Raw genomic sequence first — 27,635 nt, forward strand, 5'->3', positions numbered from 1 at the left:
AAAGAGTATACGTTTTGAGGAAATTATACAGGGTGTATCGTTGGCTGAATGGTCAGCGTACCGGCCTTCGGTACAGTGGGTCTCGGGTTCGATTCCAAGCCGGGTGGGGGATTTTAACCTTAATTGGTTAATTCCAATGGCTCGGGGGCTGGGTGTGTGTGTGACGTATTCAGCATTAGAAATCATCCTGGGTAGGGCCCTCATCTTCACAGACATGCAGGTCGCTTAATAGGCTGTCTACGAGAAAAAGCAATGCGATCATATGAAATGTTCGATGAATTGTCAAGCGACACAGCTTCTAGTTTGCGATCTACATATGCGAAGTTCCACTGCTGGAACGAACTGGCTACAGACAACAGTAGCCAGTACAATGTATGCAACGTCCCATTAGGGCACATAACTGTAGAGCGTGCACCCCGCAATGTATAATCCTTTATCCCAGTAATGTAGTGCAGTACCCATTGCATATTCACCATAGAGTTTTTTTTACAATTTGCTTTACGTCGCACCAAAAGCATATTCATAGTTCTATGTTTTTCCGTGTAGCGAAGACATTTTCTGTATAAAATATTACCTTCTGTTTGAAGCTTGCTTTATATGAAATTCTTCGCTTTTTGTCTTCTATCTCTTTATTTTAAAACTCACAATTAAGCATTTATTGTCAATAATGCCTACAAAAATACAATATTGGTACCTAGTTAAAAAAATACGTAAGAGCAAGAAGCGAGGAATGATGAGCAATCAGTTAACACGTACAGAACATAAGCACACTAAAAATGAAACCAAATCCCATGGCACAACAGCTCCGAAGGGCCTTTGCCTGCCAAGCGACCGCTGCTCATCCCGAAGGCTTGCAGATTACAAGGTGTCGTGTGACCAACACATCGAATCCTCTCGGCCGTTATTCTTGCCTTTCTAGACCGGGGCCGCTATCTCACCGTCAGATAGCTCCTCAATTGTAATCACGTAGGCTGAGTGGACCTGGAACCAGCCCTCAGATACAGGTAAAAATCTCTGACCTGGCCGGGAATCGAACCCGGGACCTCCGGTAAGAAGCAGGCACGCTACCCTTATGCCATAGGGCCGGCACCTGAGCACACAGAAGTAGAAAATTAAGCATAATTTTCGAGTTTGCATACGAATCTCATGGCTTATCGTTTCTAATGCGCACACCTATTTTGGAGACTACATTTAGGTAAAGAGGGTGCGTTTTACAGTAGGGTAAAAAGCAGTATTTTGTTCATAAACCGTTAAACCGCTTGTACTAGTAATGCTTGCAATAAATGAACACTCTTCCCAGTTGCTGGTCATCCGTGATTCACTCAACATAAAGAGCCAGTAATAAAACCAGGGCATTGTTGCTGCATTTGACTAAACCTTATAAATTAAAAACTGCCAATAACTGTGCTTGCATATGTGAACACCCACGACGAGGTCCAGTATACGTAGATAAAATGCTTTATCGCTTAAGATAACAGTTAGGCATTGATTCTGTGACTCATCTCAGAAACTGCGTGCGACTGCGTAAAGCTGGTGATTGTTTTAAGAGGAAGTACAACTGGGCAACCATCCGCTATTAACACTAATCAGAGGAAAACAAATGGAATGGGCCCGACACTTCGAAAAATGAAGGTATCGGCCAAAGACCACGAAGGACGTGAAAGTAAGATTCCCTAGGCCTCGATACCAAATACCGTCGGTGTCGGAAAAAGAACAAGAGTTGATGAAGAGAGGTCGGATAGGATGGATGAAAGTCGGGATCCTGGCACAAGTAGGTGGAAGCAATGCCAGAACTCAGCTAAGGGCCCCGCGGTCGCCAACCTACGCTCCTCGAGTTAAGAGCCCCTGGGGCCCCTTTCAGTCGCCTCCGACTGTTTTATCTGGAGACGTTTTGCAGTCGACAGCCTCGTCTTCTCCGGTGTACGCTCAGCCTAACTTTGTTACATCACAGTGAGGTATAACGGTAGTAATGTACGTATGTATGTATGTATGTATGTATGTATGTATGTATGTATGTATGTATGTATGTATGTTGGGTATTCAGCCCGAAGGCTGGTTTGATCATCTACAGCTCCGCCAACAGCTGTCATAAATAGCCTAGGCGTCACTGAAGAGGCGTACTAGGAAAATGAGGAGTGATGTAGTTTCCCGTTGCTTTCCTCACCGAGCCAGCCGTTGCTATTACATATCAGTCTGCGAAGCCCACTGAAATGCATGCACCAACCAACTCTATGAGCGATATTTTCACACCATTCATAACAGGGACTGGCTGCATAAGCAATGGTATTACTAGCATCACTCATACCTCAGTCACTTTCATATTGTCAAAGCCAAGGATGAGACTGAGACAGGTCAATGGAAGTAACAAATTTGATATAGCTCGTACCAGAAGACATAGTGCACTATAAACGCTACATCTCGCCAGCAAAGGCATGCGGTAGTAGTATCTAAAATAAATAAATAAATAAATAAATAAATAAATAAATAAATAAATAAATAAATAAATAAATAAATTAGCCGCGTGAATCCCCTAAGGGCTATGGCCTCCTGCAATGCTGGGACAGTGCTCAGTTTAGCTCATCAGGTGAGCAGGTCCTGAAGATCATTATTATATTGGTTAATCTGTAGTTTGTTTCATGATAACGTATTACCGCATATTGTACACTTGTGTAGTCTCACCCCCGAGTGAATGCAATGGTGTTTTTCTGGATCAACAATTCGCGAAAACGCACTGTTGCATTAATGACATGTATACACTTTTTTTCCCAGGGTGGCTTTAGGTTCATTCTAGGTGAAAGCGTAAACTTGCACTCTTCGTTCTTGCATAGTTTCTTCTCCGAATGTTGCAGACGTTTCTTGTAATTTCTTGACCTTATTCTCCGCTGAAATTCTCTAGACATACATTACAAGTGCATATCCTCCATCCACTATGTGTTCCGTGATATCATATCACTACTTCATGCAAATGCCTTTGCTGGCGAGATGTAGTGTTTACAGTGCACTATGTCTTCTGGTATGGGCTACATCAAATTTGTTACTTTCATTGACCTGTCTCAGTCTCATCCTTGGCTTTGACAATATGCAAGTGACTGAGGTATGAGTGATGCTAGTAATACCATTGCTTATGCAGCCAGTCCCTGTTATGAATGGTGTGAAAATATCACTCATAGGGTCGGTTGGTGCATGCATTTCAGTGGGCTTGGCAGACTGATATTAATAGCAACGGCTGGCTTGGTGAGGAAAGCAACGGGTAACTACCTCACTTCTCATTTCCCTAGTACGCCTCTTCAGTGACACCTAGGCTATTTATGACAGCTGTAGGAAGAGCTGCAGAGGATCAAACCAGCCTTCGGGCTGAATACCCAACATACATACATACATACATACATACATACATACATACATACATACATACATACATACATACATACATACATACATACTTCATGCAAACGTCTGTGTGTTTGACATTCGTCTTGCTATTCTCCCGAGTGCTCAGAAGATGACCATCACGATATCCTCTTCGTCGAAGCGTACAATTGTATGTTGTATATATCGTCCCTGTCCTGAGAACGTACTTCAACATACTTCTTTCCGCAGTGTATCTATAATGTTCTTTTAACGTGAAATAACTTGCAAACTCTTGGCAGGATTTATACCTGTCCTCTTTGGGATTCCTTTCCATATTGACTTCAGTAGTTAATAAAATGGCCAGTCACAACAGAGAAGCCTACTTGGTGGCCATGATCGTTGTCATTTAAGGCTATGTGGTCCGACACCGTGATTAGCGGTTCGAGTCCTGCTGGTCGAGAAATATTTCACTATCAGAATGTTGGATGGCAAAGTAGGGGAGGTGGAGGCGTACAATATTTAATCACACGTTAGGTGTATTTTAGTTTTCCCAGAAAACTAGAACGGATCCCTTAATTTCTATTCACATAACGTTGACGAAACTGTTGTCGTGTTCTTGATCGAGAAGGTAAAAGGAAGCCGTTGGAAGATAAGACTATCTACATAGTTTGTCAACAAGATAACAAATTCCATTCTGTGCTGTACACCTCAAGAAAGTTTCTAATATTGTGGGATTAGGTACGTATTTAGTAGAGCGTGTGTAGTCCTGTTATAAGTAGTAGTCCGCACTGTGCCTATACACACAAGTAATTCAATTGCTTCTTTACATAGTACAGCAGATTTCGCTGCCTACGCTCTGTACTTAGCCTGGGGTGAACTTTGCCATTTCAAGTGAAGACTGCTAGAACTGTAGTGCAAACCAGTAGTATTCAAAGTATGGTACGCGTACCGCATGCAAATTTATCGTAGCTTCTAAATGTTTTCAGTGAGCATTGTCGGGCTGAGTGGCTCAGACGGCGGAGGGGCTGGCCTTCTGATCCCAACTTGGCAGGTTCGATCCTGGCTCAGTCCGGTGGTATTTGAAAGTGCTCAAATACGCCAGGGTCGTGTCGGTAGATTTACTGGCACGTAAAAGAACTCATGCGGGACTAAATTACGGCACCTTGGTGTCTCCGAAAACCGTAAAAGAAGTTAGTGGGACATAAGGAAAATATTATTATTATTATTATTATTATTATTATTATTATTATTATTATTATTATTTCAGAAAAGAGTTGAGCCTGCTCATTTTCAGTAAAATCTTGTTTTGATTTAGTATTTTTGTCTGCCACTACAGAGAGTCCCATTTCCAAACTATTCATGCTAAAAAGTGTATCAGTTCGTACCTCCCATTGATTGTGTAAAACGGTGGTTCAGAGAGTGAAAGACATTGAAAGACAAAAGAATAAGGACAGAATGTAATAGCAAGAGAACACTGGTTGAATTTTGTAAAAGAAGTGAAAATATGACAGTAAGGACTGAAATGTTAATAAAAACGGAAATGAGAGGGATAATTTGGTGGCTGATGGGAGTATATAAGAATAAAGCTCTAAGACAAAAACATGAGAAAAATCTTTGCATTTTATGCAATAAAGACATGGAAGTTGTTCACTTACTAAAAGACTGTAAGGAAACAAGAAAGGTAAGAGAGAGATAGAAAGGATATAAGTAAAATCGAAAATGAACCTGAATTTTACACCATTGCTAAGTTACTAAACAGAAAATGGAAGGTACAGGAAAACCAGCAAAACTTTGTAATATTATAAGAGGAATGTGGGAAAGGAAATTAAGAGGATGAAAACAGATTAATGTAGTTATAGCTCATTCCACGTCAAGAAAACAGTATTGCTCTTATGGACCTACAAGGAGTGAACACACCCCCTCTGAGTCACCCATAATTCCGCGTGATACTTAAATCGTGTTAGGGGACTAGCCTAGCTCCCCTGACGGCACGTCACTGGAACACTCTTCATGAGTGGGAATTACAAATTCCTGCAAGATTCTAAATTTTTAAAATTTTGCACTAAAGACTTAAGACATTGTTTCTCTTTTATTATTTCGCTAATTAAATGGCTAATTTGAGGCAATTTGCTTTCTTTTAAACTCAGTTTGGTATCATTCTATGAGAACATTTGACTATTATGTTTTTTTACCTTAAGATTTTAGAGCTACAATTTGTATTTCTATAGCTTCCAAACTTAAGAAAATTATTACATATCTTGTAAGAATTTATATTGCCGGACTGAATGGCTCTGACGGTTGAGTCACTAGCCTTCTGACCCCAACTTGGCCGTTTCAGTTCTGTAGTACTTTTTCATTATTTAAAACACACCGTTACATTTTATGCGGATTTTATGTCGATTGTATGTGGACCTCCGTCTGTACTCTTTCATTATTGTTGAAAGAGCAACCATTAAAATATTTTATTTTCGATCAAGAGGAGTTCATTTTTCATCAAGTGTTGTTCATTCAAAGCACCTCAGACTGCATTTTCATGAGGATTAAATTTTGACATTTCCCGAAATTCTCCCTTTTAGACTGTGAATTTTTACAATTACGCCGCACCGACGCAGATATGCCTTAATAGCGACGATTGGATAGGAAAGGGCTAGGAGTGAGAATGAAGCGACCATGGCCTTAATTAAGGTACAGCCCGGGCATTTGCCTGGTGTGAAAATAGGAAACCTTGGAGAAACATCTTCTGGGCTGCCCAGTAGCGGCTATTGGGAATTAGAAGCAGGGAGGCAAAAAATAAATAAATAAATAAATAAATAAATAAATAAATAAAATAAAAAATGTACAGATAACAAAGAACCCGTGTTTGTGGGATATAGTTGGAGGAGGGGGGGGGGGGAGGGCGGTATATACATACAAACTGAAGAATTGCCAACAAAAATGGTAAGTTTTAATGCTCTCTGAGCAAATTTCGACACAGAGATACAGGTTGACAGCCTACCAAGTTAAGTGCGGTGAAAACAATTTTGTGAGATTTTGATTCAATACTACACAATAAAACTTTCACGAAAGGAACAATAATTACACATGTATTACAATTAAATAGAAGTACGGCGTGATTATACAATTAAAAATAATTTAGTATGTAACTGCACACTAATAAACTAACAGATACTAAAAACACTGCCAGACTTGGAATGCGCGCGGCAAGCGGTTGGATCATAACTCAGTGCCCATGACCTTGGCAAAAATAATATACCCCTGCTACCCTTCCTCAGAGCACATGCAAAGTGTCCACTACTTGCTGTGGCTCTAAACAAATCGGTTAGCCGCGACGAACGACATTTTATGTATATTCCTGCTAATAAAGGGAAAAATAAATAATTACGTTTCGCAGTTCTCTGTAATCGTTCTCTGCAAAACTTAAAGAATTTCACCCTATTTTCTTGACACGGCATAAGCCCAAAAGCCTATACCATGTCTATAAGTACGGGTCGTGAAAGCATCAATGGCAGGAAGTACTTACTAGTATATTCAACAGATGCATGCTTGATATAATGTTTTGGGCTGGGATTATGCACGGCCGTCATACACTTTTGATACCAGTTCGCGGGACCTTTAACTGCGGTATACCGATGAAATTCTTCGACAGTTTGTACAAACTTTATGGTTAAATATGGCGCTGAATTCATTTTCGTCGACGACAATGCTCGTTCTCATCGAGTTGCATCAGTGAAGAACTTCATAGAGAGGTGGGTATCAACTACATAAATTGAGTAGCTGATTCACCGGACATGAACTGCATTGAGCATGACTTTCTTCCTCAAGATGACGTCGGTGTACTGATAGCAAGTTTGACGCAGCATTTCCGGGAAATGAACAGTGCCAGAAGTGGCTATACATGGTACAGGCAGAGGCCAACCTTACCTTAAAAAGTAAAACATCACAAATTGTAAACTTTTCTTTACTGTATTACTGATTATTTGCATTAGATATTGGAAGATTGGACCAAGCTATCTGAGATTCTGAAGGTGATCGGGATCAGATACCGAGAAAGGAGGATTATCTTCAAACTTCAACAAAAAATGGTCTGCAGTGATAGGAATCAAGGATTATGAATAAGAAGTAGCAATCCATAAAGAAGTGAGGCAAGGTTGCCGTCTGTCCAGTTTCCTTTACATTGTTTGTATAGAACATACAGTAAAGGAAATCAATGAGGAATTTGTTTAAAGGAATCACAATCTAAGGAGAGGAAATAACTGTTCTGGGATTTGCCAATAATATTATTTTATCTGAGTCTGCTGAAGATCTGGAGAAATTGCGGAAAAGTATGGACACGGCCTTGGAGCAAGACGAAAATAAATAATTCTGAAACGAAAGTAATGGAGTGCAGTCTCAAAGGTGTGCAACCTGGTAACTGATGCTTTAAAACTCTATTATTATTATTATTATTATTATTATTATTATTATTATTATTATTATTATTATTATTATTATTATTATTATTAGAATCTGATCAATCGCAATTCAAATAACTGGGGTAAGGTCTGGGGCATAGTCAATGAAATAACACAAAGGTCACTTAGAAAAGAAGAGATCAAGGAAATCAGATATAAAGGTGAAATCTGTAAAGATGACTTAAATATTTCTAATAAATTTAACAATTATTTCATTGACGAAACCACTGAGAAAGCAAAGCATCACAGACAGATTTCCGACTCCACATTAAATATTGCTCGCAACCCCCATAGTTTCTTCCTTGCACCGGTAACAGAATACGATCTGAAGAGATGTTTGAGTGAAGTACATGAAAACAAAGCTGTAGGAATAGACAATATTTCGGCTCGAATTATTAAAGAATATATAGTCATTAAAGGAACTGTTGCTGAATATTATCAATACCGTCAACTGGGGTTACTATGGTCACTTTTTTTCAGTTTTTGTTAATATCTTGCACATTTTATGAGATATCCTTGTAAAAATGAAATATGATTTAGTATAAAGTGTTGGGTATCATCTCTTTACTAAAATAAATTTTTCGAACATCCAGTAATTGTCTCACATCTGAAAATGTAGTGACCATAGTAACCCCATGGGGTGGGGACACTATGGTCATATATTAAAATCACTCAATAATTGTTACTAAATATGCAGGAATTAGTAGGAGGTGACTATGGTCAAACAGAACATGTTTTTTAAAAGCATATTGATGTAAGAAATCTTATATTTAACTATAGTCTAAAGCTAAAAAATTACAATTATGACAAACATTACAGAAAAAATTTCTAAATGTGTTTAATTTGTCCTCTTCATTTATAATTGTCTCATTTCAAGTTGAAGCCAGTAAACTTTATATAGAAGCTTAGCTTACCCCCACCTTTGCTCAACTGGATGTGGTGGTATTTTAAGAATTTCATTTGCTTTGATAACAGAAATGTATGCTTCCTTTAGTCACACAAAATATTCATGACATCTTCTAAGAAATGTAACTTTCTCTTAATCTTCTTGACAAGTACCATCATCATCTATCATTTTACAATGTAATGCAGTTTTTTTTTGGTACTAAACTCAACCAGAACATAGTCTCCTGCTGCTGGTTTCCTACAGCATTCATCATTATCTTCTTCTCCTTCTGCCATCATGCCTACTTTCATCTCTTACCAAGTTTCTTCATCACTTCCATTTAAATGAATTTCAACATCATTTTCAGAGTCTGATGAATCTTTTCTTGTATGCCTTTTCTGCTTCTTTCTGAAGACTGGTAGCACTGATGTTTCACCACTTGTTCCTGCTTGAAAATGATCTTGAAGAGGTGGACAAGGTTCAATATCCTCCAAAGAGACACTTTTTCCTGGCTCAACAAAACATCTCTTCTTTCTTGTGGGGCCATTTCTTTACTTTGAAAAGCGCATTTCTTCCAAGAAACTTAAAACTGACTCAGCAGTGTCACTAACAACTGAAGAATTACTGTCAGTTTCTAGGACTGACCTCACCATTTTGCCACTAACACTGAAATAAAAAGGACACAAACATGAAGTATGAAACAAACAAGTGAATAAAAAAATATAAATATATTAATTGTATACAATATTCAACGAGAGTAATCTAATATAACCCAGAAGACAATTGCAATGAATTGATACTCATGACCATAGTAATCCCAAAAAACAAGACAATTGTACTATTGTTTATAAATTTGCACTTTTAAAGTACAAAACACTTTCTTATAAAGATAAAATTACATACATACGTTCACAAGGAATAAACAAAGGTAAACAACACTTCCAGATGACATTTAGAAGTGATGACCTAGGAGCAACAATGAACAGTTTAGCCAAATGTTGTTTTTGTCAAAAAATAAGTGTTGAAACAAATGATAGTCAGAAAAATGCTTTTCAGGTTAGAATCACAAGTTTTCCCTTTCTGGAAAGAAAAATGTGCCTAAATTGGAGGGAAATTTGAACACTGAGATTTTAAAAATATATAAATAAGCCCCAATAACATTTTTCCTCAGTTTTGACCATAGTCACCCCTGGGACCGTTGTCACCCCGGCTGACGGTAATTCCTTCAGCTTAGGTTACTTTCCAAATCGGCTTAAAACAGTAAAACCTCTTCACGAGTCTGGAAATATTTATGACATTAGAAATTACAGACCCATTTTGATAACTACAACATCAAAAATATTCGAGAAATGCGTAAAGAACAATATTTACCAATTTTTAGAAAAACACCACATACTTTCGCCCAGACAGTTTGGATTCATTAAAAAGCTCGGAATGACCGAGATGCTGTATCCACCTTAACAATGGGAATATATGAAAACTTAATTCTCCTCTGCTCTTCACAGGGATATTTCTGGACCTTGAAAAGGAATTCAGTAATGTGTCACACCACTTGCTCCTCCAGAAATTGGAAAAATACGGCTTTAGGGGTAATGTGCTGGATTTGCTTGAGAGTTACTTGACAGATCGAGGACAGTATGTCAAAATGAATCAACATCTAAGCACACTGGTGAAGATAATAAAGGGTGTCCCAAAAGACACAGTATTAGGTCCACTATTGTTTATTCTATTTATTAATGATCTAGAGAAGACAATAGCAAATGCCGAACATACGCACATCATAACATATGCAGATGATACAGTCATTTATGTAGAGGGTGATAGCGGGAATCTCGTCGGACAGAGAGCAACTCGAGCACTGTTTAAAGTTAAAGCATGGTTAGATAATAATGAATTATTTTTAAACATTAAAAAGACAAAATTTATGAATTTTTCAGTAACAGATACATGGAACGATTTTAATGAATTAACTGTACAAAACATCAACTGTAAATTTAATTGCAACTGCTACAAAATTTATAAAGTAAGTAATGTTAAGTATTTGGGATTATTAATTGATTCAGACATGAAATGGAAAAGTCACATTACTGATTTAAGAAAGAAAATCAGAAGAACTGTTTATATATTTCACAATTTAAAATACATATCCAGTATGAAATTTTTAAGAGAGTTTTATTACGCTTTAGTTCAGTCTATTCTTAGCTACAAAATATTGGCATGGAAAGGAGCCTACAAAAATGTAATCAATAAAATACAGGTTGTTCAAAACCTTATATTACGAATAATGTACCAGAAAGGAAGATTATACCCAAGTAGTCTATTATATGCTGAAGCAAATATATTTAATGTAAAACAGCTCTATGCCCTTGAAATACAAAAATATATTAACAAAAACAAAAATATAATTGAGAACATTAAGCATGAATATTCAACATGCAGTAAGATGTACCACTGTTGTATGTTATACAAACCCAAACTTAGCATAACAATGCGCAATTTCTTCTACTTCATTCCAGAATTCTTTAATGTCCTTTCTGGTTCTTTACAAACAAACTACTTCATTAAGTCAGAAAATGAGTCTGAAGTGTCTTAAATCCTTTGTCCTGGATAATAAAACTGTTATTGAAGAAATAACTAAATGATAATATCACGTCATCATATTCAATTTCTATTCGATGCTCCACCATGTGCTGTTGATCATACCTATCATTAACTCATACCCATACTCGTACTTCAGGCATCATTTTAAAATATGGTTTTACCTTATGTGGTATTTTACTGATATCTACTTGACTGTTGAAGTTGGTGTGATTTTGTTATGTATTACAATAATAATAATAATAATAATAATAATAATAATAATAATAATAATAATAATAATAATAATAATAATAATAATAATAATAATAATAATTTATTTAATGTGTGCAAGAGATAGTTACAAATTAAATTTATTTTAAGTACTAATATGTTAAAAATAATACTACTTCTGTAATATATGTGGTTTAATTACAAGATTAATTTTTCTCAAGTAATAATGTTATTAGAAGAGTTATGAATATAAGAAAGAGTCCTGTAAATATGTAAACAACATAACGAGTGAATAGATACTCTACTATTATTATTATTATTATTATTATTATTATTATTATTATTATTATTAACAACAAGCTGTATGTCTCGTTTCAGCAGTCATCTTCGTAACCTATTAGAAGTGACACAATGGGAGCAACAAGGGGTGTGAACGAATGTTGCTGCGGCTGTTCTCTGAAGACAGGATGCATCCTTATCGGTGGCCTCTCCTTGGTAAGTGGTGTAATTGATGAGGAGGAAAGTATTCATAAACATGCTTTAAAATACAATGCATTCAATAAACAATAAGATCAAACTACACTGCTGGCCAAAAAAAAAAAAAAAAAAATCATAACACTTGGATGTTTTAAAAGATTATTAATTTTATGTTATTTTACTTTCAATATTTTGAAAGGGAAGGATCATTTTTCACTTTAATGTTTACTTTGAAATGAAAATGAATGAGGTTCTATGATTTTTGGCAAATTTTTGTTTATGCAAGCCTCTAGTTTATATCCATTTTTTTCCCACACTTAAAAACAGATTTCTGGCACTAAACATCCCAACAAATCCTTCACATTCAATTTCCACTCAGTAAGATGTGTTACCACCACTGGCTCCTGCTCTGTCCAGTGGGCATGATCCCGGGCAAACTGCAGATGAGCTCCTTAGTGTTGTGGAGACGAATATGGCCCTGTAGCAGTTTGTTCTTAAAATTTTATTTTATGCCAGGTTTGCTTCTCTGAATAGTTGACTGTTGTATATCTTGGATGACTGGATCTCGGATGCCTGCTATAAGTATAGTGTTCCCGAAATTATTTTGCAGCTCAGAACTAGACAAAAGAGTGACTGAATGGATGGCTATATTTCTGGAAAATAGAACTCGTAGAATTAGAATCGGTGAAGCTTTATTTGATCCTCTAATCCTTAAGAGGGGAATTCTGTATGTTCTGTATAGAGTAATAAATCGGTTACAAGATTGTGAGCAACTGCAGATCTCGATAATGTTGTGAGATGGACAGTAGACAATGGTATGATGACAAATGGGGTTAAAAGTCAGGTTGAGAGTTTCACAAATAAGGAAAGTCCTCAGTTTTAATTACTGTGTTGATGGCGTGAAAGTTCCTTATGGGGATCACAGTAAGTACCTAGGTGTTAATATAAGGAAAGATCTTCATTGGGGTAATCATGGGATTGTAAATAAAGGGCACAGATCTCTGCACATGATTATGAGGGTATTTACGGGTGGTGGTAGTAGTAGTAGTAGTAGTAGTAGTAGTAGTAGTAGTAGTAAGGATGTAAAGGAAGGGCATGTAAGTCCCTGGTATGGGACCCTCACCAGGATTACTTGATTCAAGAACTGGAAGGCATCCAAAGAAAAGCAGGTTGATTTTTTTTCTGGGTGCTTTCCGACAAAAGAGTAGCATTACAAAAATGTTGCAAAATTTGGGCTGGGGAGACTTGGGGAAAAAGGAGACTAAAGTGGTACGTTCTGAGTTGTCAGTGGAGAGATGTCGTGGAATGACATTAGTAGACAAATTTGATTCATGTTTTTAAAAGAAGGAACGATCACAATATCAAGATAAAGTTGGAATTCAAGATAACCAATTGGGGCAAATATTTGTTTATAGGTAGGGGAGTTAGGGATTGGAAAAATTTACCAAGGGAGATGTTCAATAAATTTCCAATTTTTTTGAAATCGTTTAAGAAAAGGCTAAGAAAACAACAGATAGTGAATCTGCCACCTGGGCGACTGCCCTAAATGCAGATCAGTGTTGATAATGTTGATAGTCTTCTGCAAGTACGTACACTAATGTTTACATTATAAGCTTGTTCCAGTTGTTATTTTGCATCTACTGCAGTTAAATAGCAGTCTCTCAACCCTAGGTAACAATCTAGAGTGGCCTTTATAAACTGGATGATTTCATATTCTTGGCCTTAAACAGCATAATAAATTAAAATGAACATAATTGAAAAATACATTCTGATAACTTCATTTTTTGTAAGTGTTCTTTTCTTTTTGGCTGGTAAAGTATAAAAGTATAGTCCTGAGCTGTACTTAAAAAAAAGAAGGAATGTTATAAATACTTCTATTTCCATATAGCCCACTTGGTGACCGTAATCATTAAGGCATTGAAGTCTTGTACAGTTTGACACCGTGGTTACCCGGTTTGAGTCCCGGTATTACATGTTATAAATTTCATGACTAGTCCGTATTGAAATTTTTTTTTTTTTGCTAGTTGCTTTACGTCGCGCCGACACAGATAGGTCTTATGGCGACGATGGGACAGGGAAGGGCTGGGAGTGGGAAGGAAGCGGCCGTGGCCTTAATTAAGGTACAGCCCCAGCATTTGCCTGGTGTGAAAATGGGAAACCACGGAAAACCATTTTCAGGGCTGCTGACAGTGGGGTTCGAACCTACTATCTCCCGAATATCGTATTGAAATGTACATTAGTAAAAAATGTTACAAAAGTTTATTAAGATCAACCTATTCTATACAGTTGATTTCTTAAAGTTAAGATTTACATCTTGTTATACTAATTTGATGGGACATGTTTTGCCCATTGTGTGGGTATCATCAGCTGTATCCTCACACCTAAAAGACAAAGATCAGGTTCCAACAACTCTTATCACACACACAGCTTCATACTATAATAGGTTAACACTACAAGCTTCCAACAAGAAAGTTTCAATGTCATCTTAAATGATTAAGCTACAGTACTTAAGGTTCATTTTAACCTTTTCTACAACTTCAAATTGGGTTGCCTTTAACCAGATTCCACTCTTACTTTGATACTGTAACTCAAGACCTCAATTTTAGCCATAGACTTTCTTATTATTTATGTAAATATGGACTAGTTGGCTATTTTATAAAGAGTTTTAAATTGTTAGTGTAAAATCGCACCAGCATTACTTATTTTTCTCGCAAGCATTTTAAAATAAGTTTTAATTGTATAAATTGTCATTTAAGAACTCACAAGTTCACATTTTTATAATACTCACATTTCTCTATGTAACATCTTTGTAATTCAGCGTTATGCTGTTGCTGATTCTGAATAAATAAATAAATAAATAAATAAATAAATAAATAAATAAATAAATAAATAAATAAGCAAAGCAATCAGGATCCTAATCTTTGTCTTTTAGGCGTGAGGGTACGGCTGATGATGCCCATACAATGGGCAAAATATGTTCCGTCAAATTAGTATAACATGATGTAAATCTAAACTTTAAGAACTCATCTGTATTGAATAGGTTGATCTTAATAAACTTTCGTAACATTTTTAACTATTGACTCCCAGTAGTCGAAAAAATGTTCACTATTAAAATGTTGGCCGGCAGGGTAGGGAAGGTCGTGATATACAATTTATTAAATTGCGTGCCTTAAGCCTGGAATAAATTCCAAACCTCCCCGCAGTGCTCATATGGAGTGAGGGCACATGCGCTTTTGATGGTGATTTGTCCGTTGGATGGCGAAGTAAAGCCTTGAGCAGAACCCTTGGTGCTATTAGAGACGGGTAGGCTATGTGCTGACACCGGGTTTCACCCTCCCTTCCTTCTGTCCTATATCAAGCTGCCTCTGCAGATCATTGGTAGTGTGTCGGCCTTCAGATCCCAAGATGGAATGGTGCAACGCCAGACTATTTTGTGATGCTGTAGTTTTAAATGCAATCTATTTTAGTGATAACCGTGGTCCACCTCAGTATCCTTGTCTCCATTATGCTAAGGTAGTCTGAATTTTGAAGGTCGGAAAAAAAGTCCATTCGACACTTACATGTCGTATGATGTTGGCGTGTAAAAGATCTCTGGCGACACATTTGATGTTTACCCGACAAAATAATTAAATCTCAGCCAGAGACATCCAAGAGAGATTCGGTATACCGTGTCTGCCATTTAATAGGCCTAGAGAAAAACGGAACATTGAAATTGACGAGCAGCCAGTCGGATGCGGTCAAATTAAAATGTCTGCTCGCGGTAGCTAAGGCCCTTACGATCGTTATTTATCATACATCAAGTCATTCATTTCATCTCTCTCATTAACTCGTTAGATGAGGTTGACGTCAGGAAGGGCATCCGGTCATAAAAATTTGCTACGAAGATTCATCTCACTTCATACCCGACCCCATAGAGGAATGGGACAAAGGTTGGACAACAAGCTGGATTTCCATATGATGTACTGTATGTTTACAATAGCACAGCTGAAATCATGCCATTCTGATGCTTTATTGTCTAAGAAAGTTAACGTTCCTTAGTTAAGAGTTAAGACTATTATCTCTTCACTTTCTGTTCACCTTATAGTTTTATGACTGTTGACATTGTGATCTCCAGTGTACTATAAGAGGAAAGGTGGATAAAGACAGGAAAAGGGAAGAAAAAGATAAAGATAAATCCAGGTAATAAAAGGAATATAGGAAAAACAGGAGGAGGAAAGGATCCCAACGAGTCAGAAAAAGGACCGAGCATATGATAACTCATCTCTTTTGTACTAGGGATAAATAGTCGTCGTCATCATCATCATCATCAATGTCCCACTCCAGTCGTCTGGGTGTGGTTAACAAGCCTCCTACACTCCTTTCTGTCCTTCCACTTTTCCTGCACCATTACTTCTTCCACATCCAGTCCAGCTTCTCTGTCCTTCCAAATCGGATCCATCCACCTTTCTCCTTTAACTTCTTATTCTCCCTTCTTGCTGATTTTAAGGAGACAAGTTTGAAGTTTTAAACAGAGATAGTATTAATGGTCAAAGGTTTGAAATGAATAGGCCTACATAAACATATATATTATAGAAAATTGTATTTTCTCTTTTTGTTTTTGTTTTCTTCTGTCTACTGCTGAAAATTAAATTGGTAAATGTGTAATACTAATTATATGAATGAAAATCCACAGCTTGTTTCCAGTCATTCGACCGGGTCAGGAATGGAATGAATGAAGCCCTCATATAGCGGCAAGGATAGGAATTGTGCCGGCTACTGAAGCCTGTAGCACTCTTCTGAGGCAATGATTAATGAATGACAGATGAAATGAAATGATACTGGAGAGTGTTGCTGGAATGAAATATGACAGGGAAAACCGGAGTACGCGGAGAAAAACCTGTCCCGCCTCCACTTTGTCCAGCACAAATCTCACATGGAGTGATCGGGATTTGAACTTTGGAACCCAGCGGTGAGAGGCCGGTGCACTGCCGTTAGAGTCACAGAGGCTCTAATATCCAGGTCTGGTTTTGGAATTGTCCTAGAAAATTTTACTGATAGCTACATGCTACTACTACTACTGCTGTTACTACCCTGTAGGCTTCATTTATAATACAATAAAATGAGAGGGGACTGCCAAATGGACTGTGCCCAGGGCATGAAGCACCCTGAATCCGAGCCTGTCTTTGAAGATGGCAATGTATGAGATGTGGATAGTGTCCTTCTCTCCACTTTCTAATGCGCCTCCCTCTTCAGATGATGATCTGTCATTGTGTACTATTAATATATGTTTCTTTCCATTACTTATCAAAAATTCAGTAACACATCTATAGTTGGAGCACAGTCTAATATATACAGTCGCAAAGCTCTAATAAGAGGAAGGTTCATCCACTTGATAGCTGAAGCGACACTAGCACCTCTAGTGGCAAGGTAGAGGCAACTTGCTAGCAGACAACAGGGACCGAATTACCACTACAGTCTAAAATGGTCATAACTTCTGAACTATTCATGCAAATAATGTCCTGACAAGGTTATTGTAATCCTTATGAAATAGTGGAGGAGGTCAATTTATTTCGATGTGGAATTCGAGGATAATATCGAAATATTTATTTAATCTTAAGGAGTTCTTGGCTTGCTTTCTTGGCTTACGCTGCGAGAACAGTCAACGATAGACCCCAAGTGTAAGCGTAAAAATTGTAGAGCATGGAAACCTCTACAAAATAGTCTGCGATGGTATATACCTATTTCGAACTGGTTGCCCTCTAGAAGCGATTTTATGTTATAGTCCGAGGTAAAGAAAAATAACTCCTTAAGATTAAATAAATATTTCGATATTATTCTCACACTCCTCATCGAAATAAATTGTTTGACCTCCTCCACTATTTCATAACGATTACAATAACCTTGTCAGGACATTATTTGCATGAATGGTTCAGAAATTATGACCATTTTATACTGTAGTGGTAATTCGTTCTCTGCTGTCTGCTAGCAAGTTGCCTCTACCTCACCGCTTGGAACGCTGTAGTCGCATCGGATGAAAAATATTGTCAGAGCTTCGCGACTGTATATATTAGACTGTGGTTACAGGTCAACTCTTCTTTAGCATTTATCCTGCCTGGTCGTGGGGTTTGCTACATGGATTTACTGTCTCCATTTAGTTTAGTCTCGGGGTGCATCTGGATGGACAGTCACATTCTTGAGGTCTCTATCTAGTGTGTTTTTAGGCCATCTCTTTGGTCTTCCGCAGTGACCTCCAGGTTTTAGCCTGTCTTGGCATTGTTGGCTCATGCAAATAACATATGTCCAAACCATTGGAGGCAGCTCTCGCGCACATTCTTGTCGATTAGTGCAACGCCAGACTATTTTGTGATCCTGTAGTTTTAAATGCGATTTAATTTAGCGATAACCGTGGTCCACTTCAGTATCCTTGTCTCCATTATGCTAAGGCAGTGTTCTGTCTCTCATAGTCGGCCAGCATTCGCCGCCATTGTGTGACGGGATGGATGACAGTATGGTAGATGTTAGATTTTGGTTCCACAACAGCTGGCAGTAGCCAACTTGTCAAAAGGTAACGTGAGAATTAATGCAGCCTGGATGAAGTGGTGCACTCCTCAGGGTTTATAGAAGTACATTAGCAGGAGATAATGCGACTCCTTGATCTGAGACTTTACTCCTCTTGTAACATTCATACTTTGTGTGTTTCAGCTCAGTGGTTCTGTCACCCTCGTCATGATAATGCAGAGTGTGCAGGACTCAACTACTGATTCCTTTGTAGGTAAGTAGCCATGGTGGTGGCATGAGTGAGACTTTGTACTGATATTTTTTAACATAGCTTTGATTCACGCATCAATAATCTGCATTTAGGGCTGTCGCCCAAGTGGTGGCAGATTCCCTATCAGTTGTTTACCTCATACTTACATTTACAATTCTTTACCTAGCTTTTTCTTAAATATTTTCAACGAACTTTGAAATTTATCGAACATTTCCCATGTTAATTCTAATCCCTTACTTCTCGTCCTATAAATGAATATTTTCCCTATTCTGCCCTTTTGAATTCCAACTTTATCTTCATATTATGATCTTTCCTACTTTTAAAAGTTCCCCTCAAGCTTATTTTTCTACTTATGTCATTCCACGCCAACTCACCACTGACAGCTGAAAACATAGCCTACCACATAGTCGAGCATCTCGTCTCCTTACTCCCAAGTCTTCCCAACGCAAAGTTTGCACGTCTGATGCGTTAGTGTGACGTTAAACCACTAGCAAAAAACAGCAGAACAATAGAGCAGAGGTCAAAACAATAGAGTAGATGTCAAAAACATGCAAATAACATCAGGAATGAGAGACGAAATATTAAATGTTCACATTATAATATTTTCTTATTCTTCAGTTCACATTAATAATTGCTTTTACTTTCCGGTTTTCGGAGATCATGACGTGCTGGAATTTTGTCCCGCAGAGTTTTTTTACGCGCCGATAAACCTACCGACATGAGGCTGGTGAGCCAGGATCGAACGTGACTACTTTAAAGAATCCCTTTACAGGACGAAATTCTGGCACTAACATCGATCAAAATCTTCAGCAATTGAAGGCACGTTGGTCATATAGTAGCATCATCATCATCATATAAATAGTTGTCAGAGGCTCCAAGATGTGGAAATACTGTCTCTCCGAAAACCTGTTACATGGCGATAAATCTATACATTATGTAATAGAGTTTCCGAATCTTCAAATGTCGTCAACATGATCTGTAATTGCTATAGATCAGGCCTGGGTAGTTTCTTTGTGTGAACCAACTTTTTCCATTAAGATCAGCCACAGTACAAGATTATGAAATAGGTTATGATTTAGGCAGATTTGCACCAGCCTATGGTGTTCTTTTGTGTATTCATGTTTGTCCTGTCTCCTCGTTCGGTTGTTCCCTCTTTACAAACACCGACCTGCCTTTATGTTAGTCGTATTTTTTTGTTCCTTTTCTTGTTTCTAGGGGCTGCCTGGCCGAGGCGGTAAAAGTGTACTTGGTTCACGTGCAAGGATGCAGGTTCGATTCCCCGTCAGGAATGAACGCATTTGTTCAGAAATTTCTTGATGAAGTGTCATAGGCACAGATTTACATAATTGTAAACAGATTTGAAACTACTGGCTCAGTGCTCAATAAAAAAAACGTGCGCACATGAACAGTTTTAACAGATGAAAAGCAAATCTTGAACGGTCACCCAATAAATCACTAACAAAATGGCGTATCTCCAACTGTTTGACTAGAGATTGATCCAAACAGTTGGAGATACTCCAGTTCACTCTGTGATCAACCTCTAGCCAATGCGTACACATTTGCAAACTTTCATCCAGACGTCTCAGACGTTTTCTAGTCATCGTAAAATAAAATATTTTATTGCGTACTTGTTCACAAATTCTGACATTTAGTTAATGTACATATTGTAAACTATGTAAATATATAATAAAGCATAAGACCATTGTATTTAGTATTTGATATTAATTTAAGTTTAATTTAATTTAAGTTTAGTATTAAGGTCCAATGTTAATAGAGTTAAGACCTGACCTTAAGAGTAGTATTAGGCTGAAGATTTCCAAAACTAGGACGAAACATGTCCCTAACTAGTGTTTATATTTCATGTAGATTGTAATGACTACAAAACATAATTGTATTGAATAGGTGGACACAGTAATTTTATTAAAAAAGTAATTTTACTTATTGTATCTGCAATACGGAACAAAATGAGATAAGTTATCGTATGACATGGAGTATCGAATGGACTTTTTTCCGCCCTTCAAAAATCAGACTACCTCTACCGGATTTGAACCCGCTATCTTGGGATCCGGAGGCTGACACTTTACCACGGATCCACAGAGGCCTGGTTACATCTTAATGGTCGTGTGAACATTCATAACTCTCGCTATTGGTGTGCAGAAAATCCTAATGGTGTTTATGAAGTCCTGTCCCTCATTATGAAGGATGGCACTTCCAGCATCTTTTATAAGGTAAGATTTCATATAAGATTGCATACATGCTTAAAACAGAGTGGCTGCACGTGACGTAAGTTGGGCTGAGGCAGCTGCCATAGCGGAGAGCACAAACACCGTGCGCTTGGTCTGGGTTTATAAGAAAGACCCTGTATTTGTACATGTATTATTCATTCTTCATACATCACACTTAGACCTTACTGTCCAAGGAAAAACACCAGGGAGAAGGCCAAGAAAATGCTGGATAGACATGGTGAAATCAAATGTGGAGGAGAGGTCTCAAGTGGGAAGATGTCCTGGAACAGAAGGTGTATGCAGACAGGAAGAGATGAGTGCTTGTACACCACACCCGGGAAACTGGAGTTGGAAAATGATGATGATTAGTCATTTTCAATACCAATATAAATGGTCCGTTATTGGACATTATAAATTTTCCAGCTAACTCATTCCTGGTTGCCAGCGTTTCGCCCCCGTGTGCTAGGCTGGGCTCATCAGTTGGTACCTAGCACACCTATCAAGATGCTGGATAGTGCATACCGTGGAGGCATCAATTTTTGATAATGAGACAATGTCTCTCATAGTGCATTGGCACTGCCGGTGGCTACAATTAGCCTACGCAGTGGCCTCCACGGTATGCACTATCCAGCGTCTTGGTAGGTGTGCTACGTACCAATTGATGAGCCGAGCCCAGCCTAGCACACGGGGGCGAAACGCTGGCAACCAGGAATGAGTTAGCTGGAAAATTTATAATGTCCAATAACGGACCATTTATATTGGTATTATAAATTTACTCATTCGGAACAATTATTTCTGATTCCCTATGGGAATCAACATCTACATCATAGTCATTTTCATTCAAGCATATCTTCCCATCTGTTTAGAACTGTGGCTTTGGACGGACCACTGGCAGGGTTAATTTTTTTTTCTTCAAAATCATTACCTGATATGAACAAAAGAGCCTCCTCCACAGTATAAAGTTTCTCATGCATAGTGAAATACGGTACCACAATATGTTCAAGCTACTTATATAAGCGCTAATACGATGGCGGTGAACAGAAATTCTTACGCGGCAAATGACGAGTGCGAAGGTCACTCTGGCCCTTATCTTCTGATTGCCCCGGACATCTGGTGACCGTATGAGTAAATATATCCTCGCAAGACAGTTGCTAGATATCATGAAGATCAAACTTCCCCAGCAGTTTCCCACAGCAAAGCACAGAAAAGCCAAACACTACAATGTTACAGTAGTCTACCAGATTGAAAAGGTTAATTAACTGACCAACCAAACAGCTAACTCACTCTACAAGTAAAGTTCCAGGAACAAGTAAGGCAGGTCCCTTTTCCACCTCCTGATGCCAGAGTGCCGTAGTTCTCCTCATCTCAAAGAACCCCTTTTCTGATTCCTTAATCTTCCAAGGTCCATTCTGTAGTGTCCAAAGAACGTGGCCTTTTATTTCTGGATGCACTGATATCGATCAACAAGATAACCTGGCATACAGACTAACAATGGAGACCTACAACCAGATGATTTTTTGATCAATATAAAACTGAGATATTACCAGACAGTGATCCATCTGGAAGCTTTATATGCAGCTGAATGCCTAAGCTTGACTAAAACAGGATTCCAGGAAGGTATTGGGACCTCAGAGAATAAAAGACTCATCATATAGAAAGAAAAGTACCAAGCGAGTCAGCCTTGTGGTAAGGGTCAAGTGACTGTGAGCTTGCATTAGGTAGATAGTGGGGTTTGAACCCCATTGAAGATGGTTTTCCGTGGTTTCCCATTTTCACACCAGCTTCTTTCCCACTCCTAGCCCTTTCCTATCCCATCGTCACCGTAAGACCTATCTCTGTCGGTGCAACGTAAAGCAAACCGTAAAAAAAAAAAAAGAAAAGTAACCAAGAATTCCATCTCAAGATGGAAAAGATTTCAGACACCCTTCAGAAAAGAAGTCATGCTTTTTGGACACTTCTACAGAATGGACCAGGGAAGGTTAACTATCGTATAGTGAGGTTCTATGAGACTAGAACTACAAGTCTCTGGCATCAAGAGGTGTAAAAGGACCTAGAAGAAATTGGAATGCAAGTAATAGAAATTGGCAACACCCCCTGTGGGTGGGGGATGCAGACAAAGAATTCACCCACAGTATCTCCTGCCTATTGTCAGAGGCAACTAAAAGGGCGACCAATGGATGATCAAATTAGAACCATGAAACTACTTGTGATTACCACCACGCGGGGAACACCATAGGTCGCTTTTACTTGCGCATAGTACCACTATGTTGGGTACCAAATAGGTTTGTGATTAGTAGCAAAGGAGAGCACAGTGGCTTTTACAGTACCTGGGATTAGTATCACTATATGAGCAACACAACGGTATGAGAGAACCCGTGGTTCTGGCTTGCCTATAATTAGTACCCACTAAATGAGGAACACCACGGGATAGTAAGAGTCCCTGTGGTTAGTACACTTATGTGATGAACACAATAGGTTTGCGTTCCTGGAAATGGCACCACAATGTGCAAAACAGCTTAGGTCTGTAATACATGTGTGAATTTCATTACCTGTGAGTAGTACCATAATGTGTGGAATACTGAGAGTGTACGCTACTCTCGATTAGTACCGCAACATGACAAATACCATGGTTCTACCTTCGTACCATTGTGAGGGGCTGCTGACTTGGATTTAGGACCCCTTTCGCTTACAAGTATCATTGATTCAGTATTGTGCTATAGAAGCAGTCCCTTGGTCAGTAATACTATTGTTCTATGCCAGCTTCTGTGCATGTGAGGCACTGTGGGTCGGTTCCACTGATCGTTTTAAATTCCCATCCGTCCGTCCTTCCTCATGTTTTGAATTTTGGTCAGTGGATGTTTTTGGGCTTTTCATTTGTTGTTTCATTTCGTACCATTAGGCCCCTTTAAACAGCAAGCATCACTATCATCAGAAATCAGCAACAGGGAAGCCTACAAGTCTAGAATCAGAACACCAAGAATTTCCAAGGAAAGCTTTGATCCTGGACTCAACCACCCTGGATGGAAGAAGGGAGAAGAATATAGATTGAAAGAATGGGGGAGTGGTGGGAGTGGATCAAAGCCCAGTTAGCCTTAACGATAAGGACACATCAAATAAATATTAGTAGTGATAAAACTAATTAAATTAAATAACAAATAGGTTAATGATAGTTAAATTCTGATTCTAGTGAGAAGTAATATTTTTTTTTTTTTTTTAACTTTAAAATGACCAGTGGATCTTAATGCACACTGGGGTTTCTATGACAATTTTTCCAAGACTTCTTTCTGGCATCTTCAGGTAATCTAAGAGGATAATTTAATGAATGTTTCTTTTTCAGTTCTCTGATAATCATAGCATTTTTCTAGGAAGTTTTGCAGACTAGTAAAAATAGATGGTGATATTTGCCACAATCCTATCTTTTACTAGACTAGCTGATGTACCCGTGCTTAGCTACGGAATTCTACATTGTATACAGAATTCTAGGTTAGGTAGTGTACACATTGTGAGCAAGATTGTATTAAATTGTATAGCCCTTAACGTTACCCTAGAAACGCGATGGGAAGTCACCCAACATCTTTTCTCATATGAAGACTGAGTTAGGGAATTTTCACTGTAATGGTAGACCCAATTGCATGCCATCAGTCACAATCAGGTTGGGATGTTTTCAGTATGCCTTTTTACATCCTCAGAAAGACTGTCTTAGTGGTTTTCCCAACTGAAATGAACATACATTACAATGACGTCAGTAGGAATGACGTGATTAAAAGCAATGCTTTCATATTATGAAATACTCGTTCAAATGAAATGCCGCACATTTTTTCACTTTTAACGGACAGGACTACGCTGCCGATCTACCAGTCTAAAGTTCCAGAGCTGGAATGACAAAGCCGCAGACAGCCGTGATCCGTGAACACTCTTCGGCTTTCTTCGGCGGTGAGAGGGTTGAATAGTGGAGACTCCCAGGGCCAAAAACTATGCCCAATTACTAATCTGTTTCCTAGGAGTACCCGATGAGTCTGAAAATATGAATTCACTACACTAGCGGCAGAAAAACCTATCTGACTTGAAGGCAAATTTTTTCCTCCAAGCCAGAGTAGAAACCCCCTCTTCACTGCTAATTTGGAATAAATTGAATGTAGAATTTAATAAAAGTGAAGAGAGAGAGAAGCTTTTCTTAAGAAACGGCTCTTTTCAGGGTTGAATTTTGAGTTATTTAGTGAATATTGTGATGCTATAATTTGGAATAGGCCTAAATCGTTATTCTAGACCGGGCCATACTACTACTACTACTACTACTACTACTACTACCACCACCACCACCATTAAGTGAGGCTCTGCCTTAAGTATGCACACTGCACAATCAAAACGGCACGTCAGAGTAGCGATCAAATAGCTGAAATACTATGATGAACCAGTGTGTTACGTACCACCTGTATCAGAAAATGAATGAACCAGAGGAATGGCATGCTAAAGAAGAAAGTTTTCTAACTCCCCGGCTATTTCCCACCAGTATTCAGTCAGGCTGTTATACTCAGCACGCAGCAGTAATCCCATCTATCGGAGTTGAGAGGCTGCATAAGAGACAAAGAACATTACAACAAACAATGGTTGGTCTAATGTTTTTGTTGATCAATGTTATGCGCTTTCAATATTGTAGGCCTTCACATTTTGCTTTATTCCGACTCTGAAATACCACTCTTATCATAGTCGGTATGTAAAACTGAATAAAAGATAAATGATCGGAAATTGTGTTCTCTATAACTTTAATAGTACTTTTTAATAGGACTAATAACATTGGTATTAAAAAATTCTATTTTAGGCGCCTTCCCCTAAACTACAATTTCCTCCGGGATGAATAAAATTGTTTATAGCTTAGACTGTAGTTTCTTATTCCCCGACTATATATACCGATTTTCATTAAATTCTGTTTACCCATTTTCTCGTGGCTTGGCGTTAATATGGACTTACCAACAAAAATACAAATTCATGAATATCTGTGTTATCATAGCTGGTATGATAAAAATGTATAAGACAAGTGGTCGGAAATTTAATTCTATATAACTTTGGTTATGTACTGTTGTGACTTTCCCTCTCGGAGAACAATCATCAAACGAGAAATGCAACCAAGCAAGTAAAGGGCGCCAATCTTTAAGTTGAGGACTTAAAGATAAAATTTATAATCAAGCTTGGACAGACTCTTATCACAGGGGTGAGGTGATAGTACACTAATCATTAAGCAGGAGAATTAGAAATCAAAAGGCTAATTAAGGCAGATTAAAGTAAACTAGAAAAATACTATTTATTATATTTAATATGAATGACGACGGTTTAACGAGAACTGAATTTAAATTAGAAAATGAATTTAATAAAAAATTGAATGACTCTACTTCGCGAAAACTTGCAATATCTTTAACTCGCTTGCTCACCATGTCGTCTTGTTCTGCTGGTCCTTGGAAAGCTTCCATCCTTGCAGCTGGAACATCACCGGTCGTCTTTGATATCTCTTCATCTGCAGTTCAGTACCATTCCTTCCTTGCAAATTGCACCCACCACTAATTGGAAGATGACTTCAAAACTAACACTCCCTATTATGCTTTATCCCATAGATTGGAGATAAGCCCTATGTCACAGTTAGAAGAACCACCTTGGGTTTTATGGAGAGGATACTCAATTAAGAATCCTTCCAACTTTACTGAAAATGTTCTCTGAAGTTTCATTTCTATCTAGATTAAAACTATCTATTGACTTAGACTGGTTCAAACCGGTCTTATAGCCGTGCTGTACGTACTTCCTCATGAGAGTGGCTATACCCCTCATTCAGAATTTCTAAGTATCGAGACGCAGAATCAAGTAGAAAATCAAGTAGAAGCTGTAGAATAACTCGTAGAATAATGTAGAGAGACTCGCAGAAGCGAATAAGACGTTGTAGAGAGACTCCAGGAGCTCCAACACGCCCTTTTATAACTTTCTCTCGCGCTAATTACAGGCCGCTACACGTGGTCCAATCATATGACACTTCTCTCCCCACTCCAGAAATTAGAGTTGACGGGCCATATCCATGATATCAACTGTTCTTCTATTCGTCCTTTCACTCAGTATCCATGGCAACATGACGCTCCTTTGAAAATATAGGCGTTGATCAGTTCGAATAATTCTGGTCGAAATACGGTAGCTTACGTTAGGACGCGTGAACACGTGCTCGCTTTTCTCAGAACTCGGTGTTTAAATTTGTCCTCCCTTCCTCCTCGGTGATGTGGCAAGATAACTGAAATCTACTGCAAGTTTATTTTAACCAACTGTCGCAAGAATCTAAGTGAATATTAGGATATTCAGCCCTCGTTTACAAGTCGTAGTTACAAAGTAATGAAATGATAGTGAGCAAATGATTAAACATGAATTATAATACAATTACATACCAAATAAATATCATGACGTTAAATTCCTGAATTAATTACACATAATAAAATTAACATAATTACACTGTAACGTCTGGAACGTTACATACGCCCCCATGAGTTCTTAACAAATATTACATGAGTTGAGAACTCACACACTTACTCCCACATTGACTTGAAATACCTCTATTACCTGCCCATAACGAGCGACATTATTTACATACAATTAATTATATCTCACTCTTTCCATCATATCTCTCTTAGACTGCTTACCATTGCGACTGTCTGTTA

At 38.1% G+C, this 27,635-nt stretch overlaps 1 protein-coding gene across 3 annotated transcripts in view; it reads left to right on the forward strand.

Moving 5' to 3' along the window:
* LOC136883308 (uncharacterized) overlaps positions 1 to 27,635 on the forward strand; it is a 107,182-nt gene that overhangs the window by 47,363 nt on the left and 32,184 nt on the right. For 2 of the 3 annotated variants that reach the window (XM_067155543.2, XM_067155546.2), the window contains exons 2-3: positions 11,878 to 11,994; positions 18,658 to 18,727. In XM_067155543.2, the coding sequence (XP_067011644.1) occupies positions 11,911 to 11,994; positions 18,658 to 18,727 (154 nt within the window). In that variant the 5' untranslated portion in view covers positions 11,878 to 11,910. The remainder of the gene's footprint in view (positions 1 to 11,877; positions 11,995 to 18,657; positions 18,728 to 27,635) is intronic. The other variant, XM_067155544.2, reaches the window with a different exon arrangement.

The sequence above is a fragment of the Anabrus simplex genome, chromosome 11, assembly GCF_040414725.1.
Source record: "Anabrus simplex isolate iqAnaSimp1 chromosome 11, ASM4041472v1, whole genome shotgun sequence".
Classification (NCBI taxonomy): Eukaryota; Metazoa; Arthropoda; class Insecta; order Orthoptera; family Tettigoniidae; genus Anabrus; species Anabrus simplex.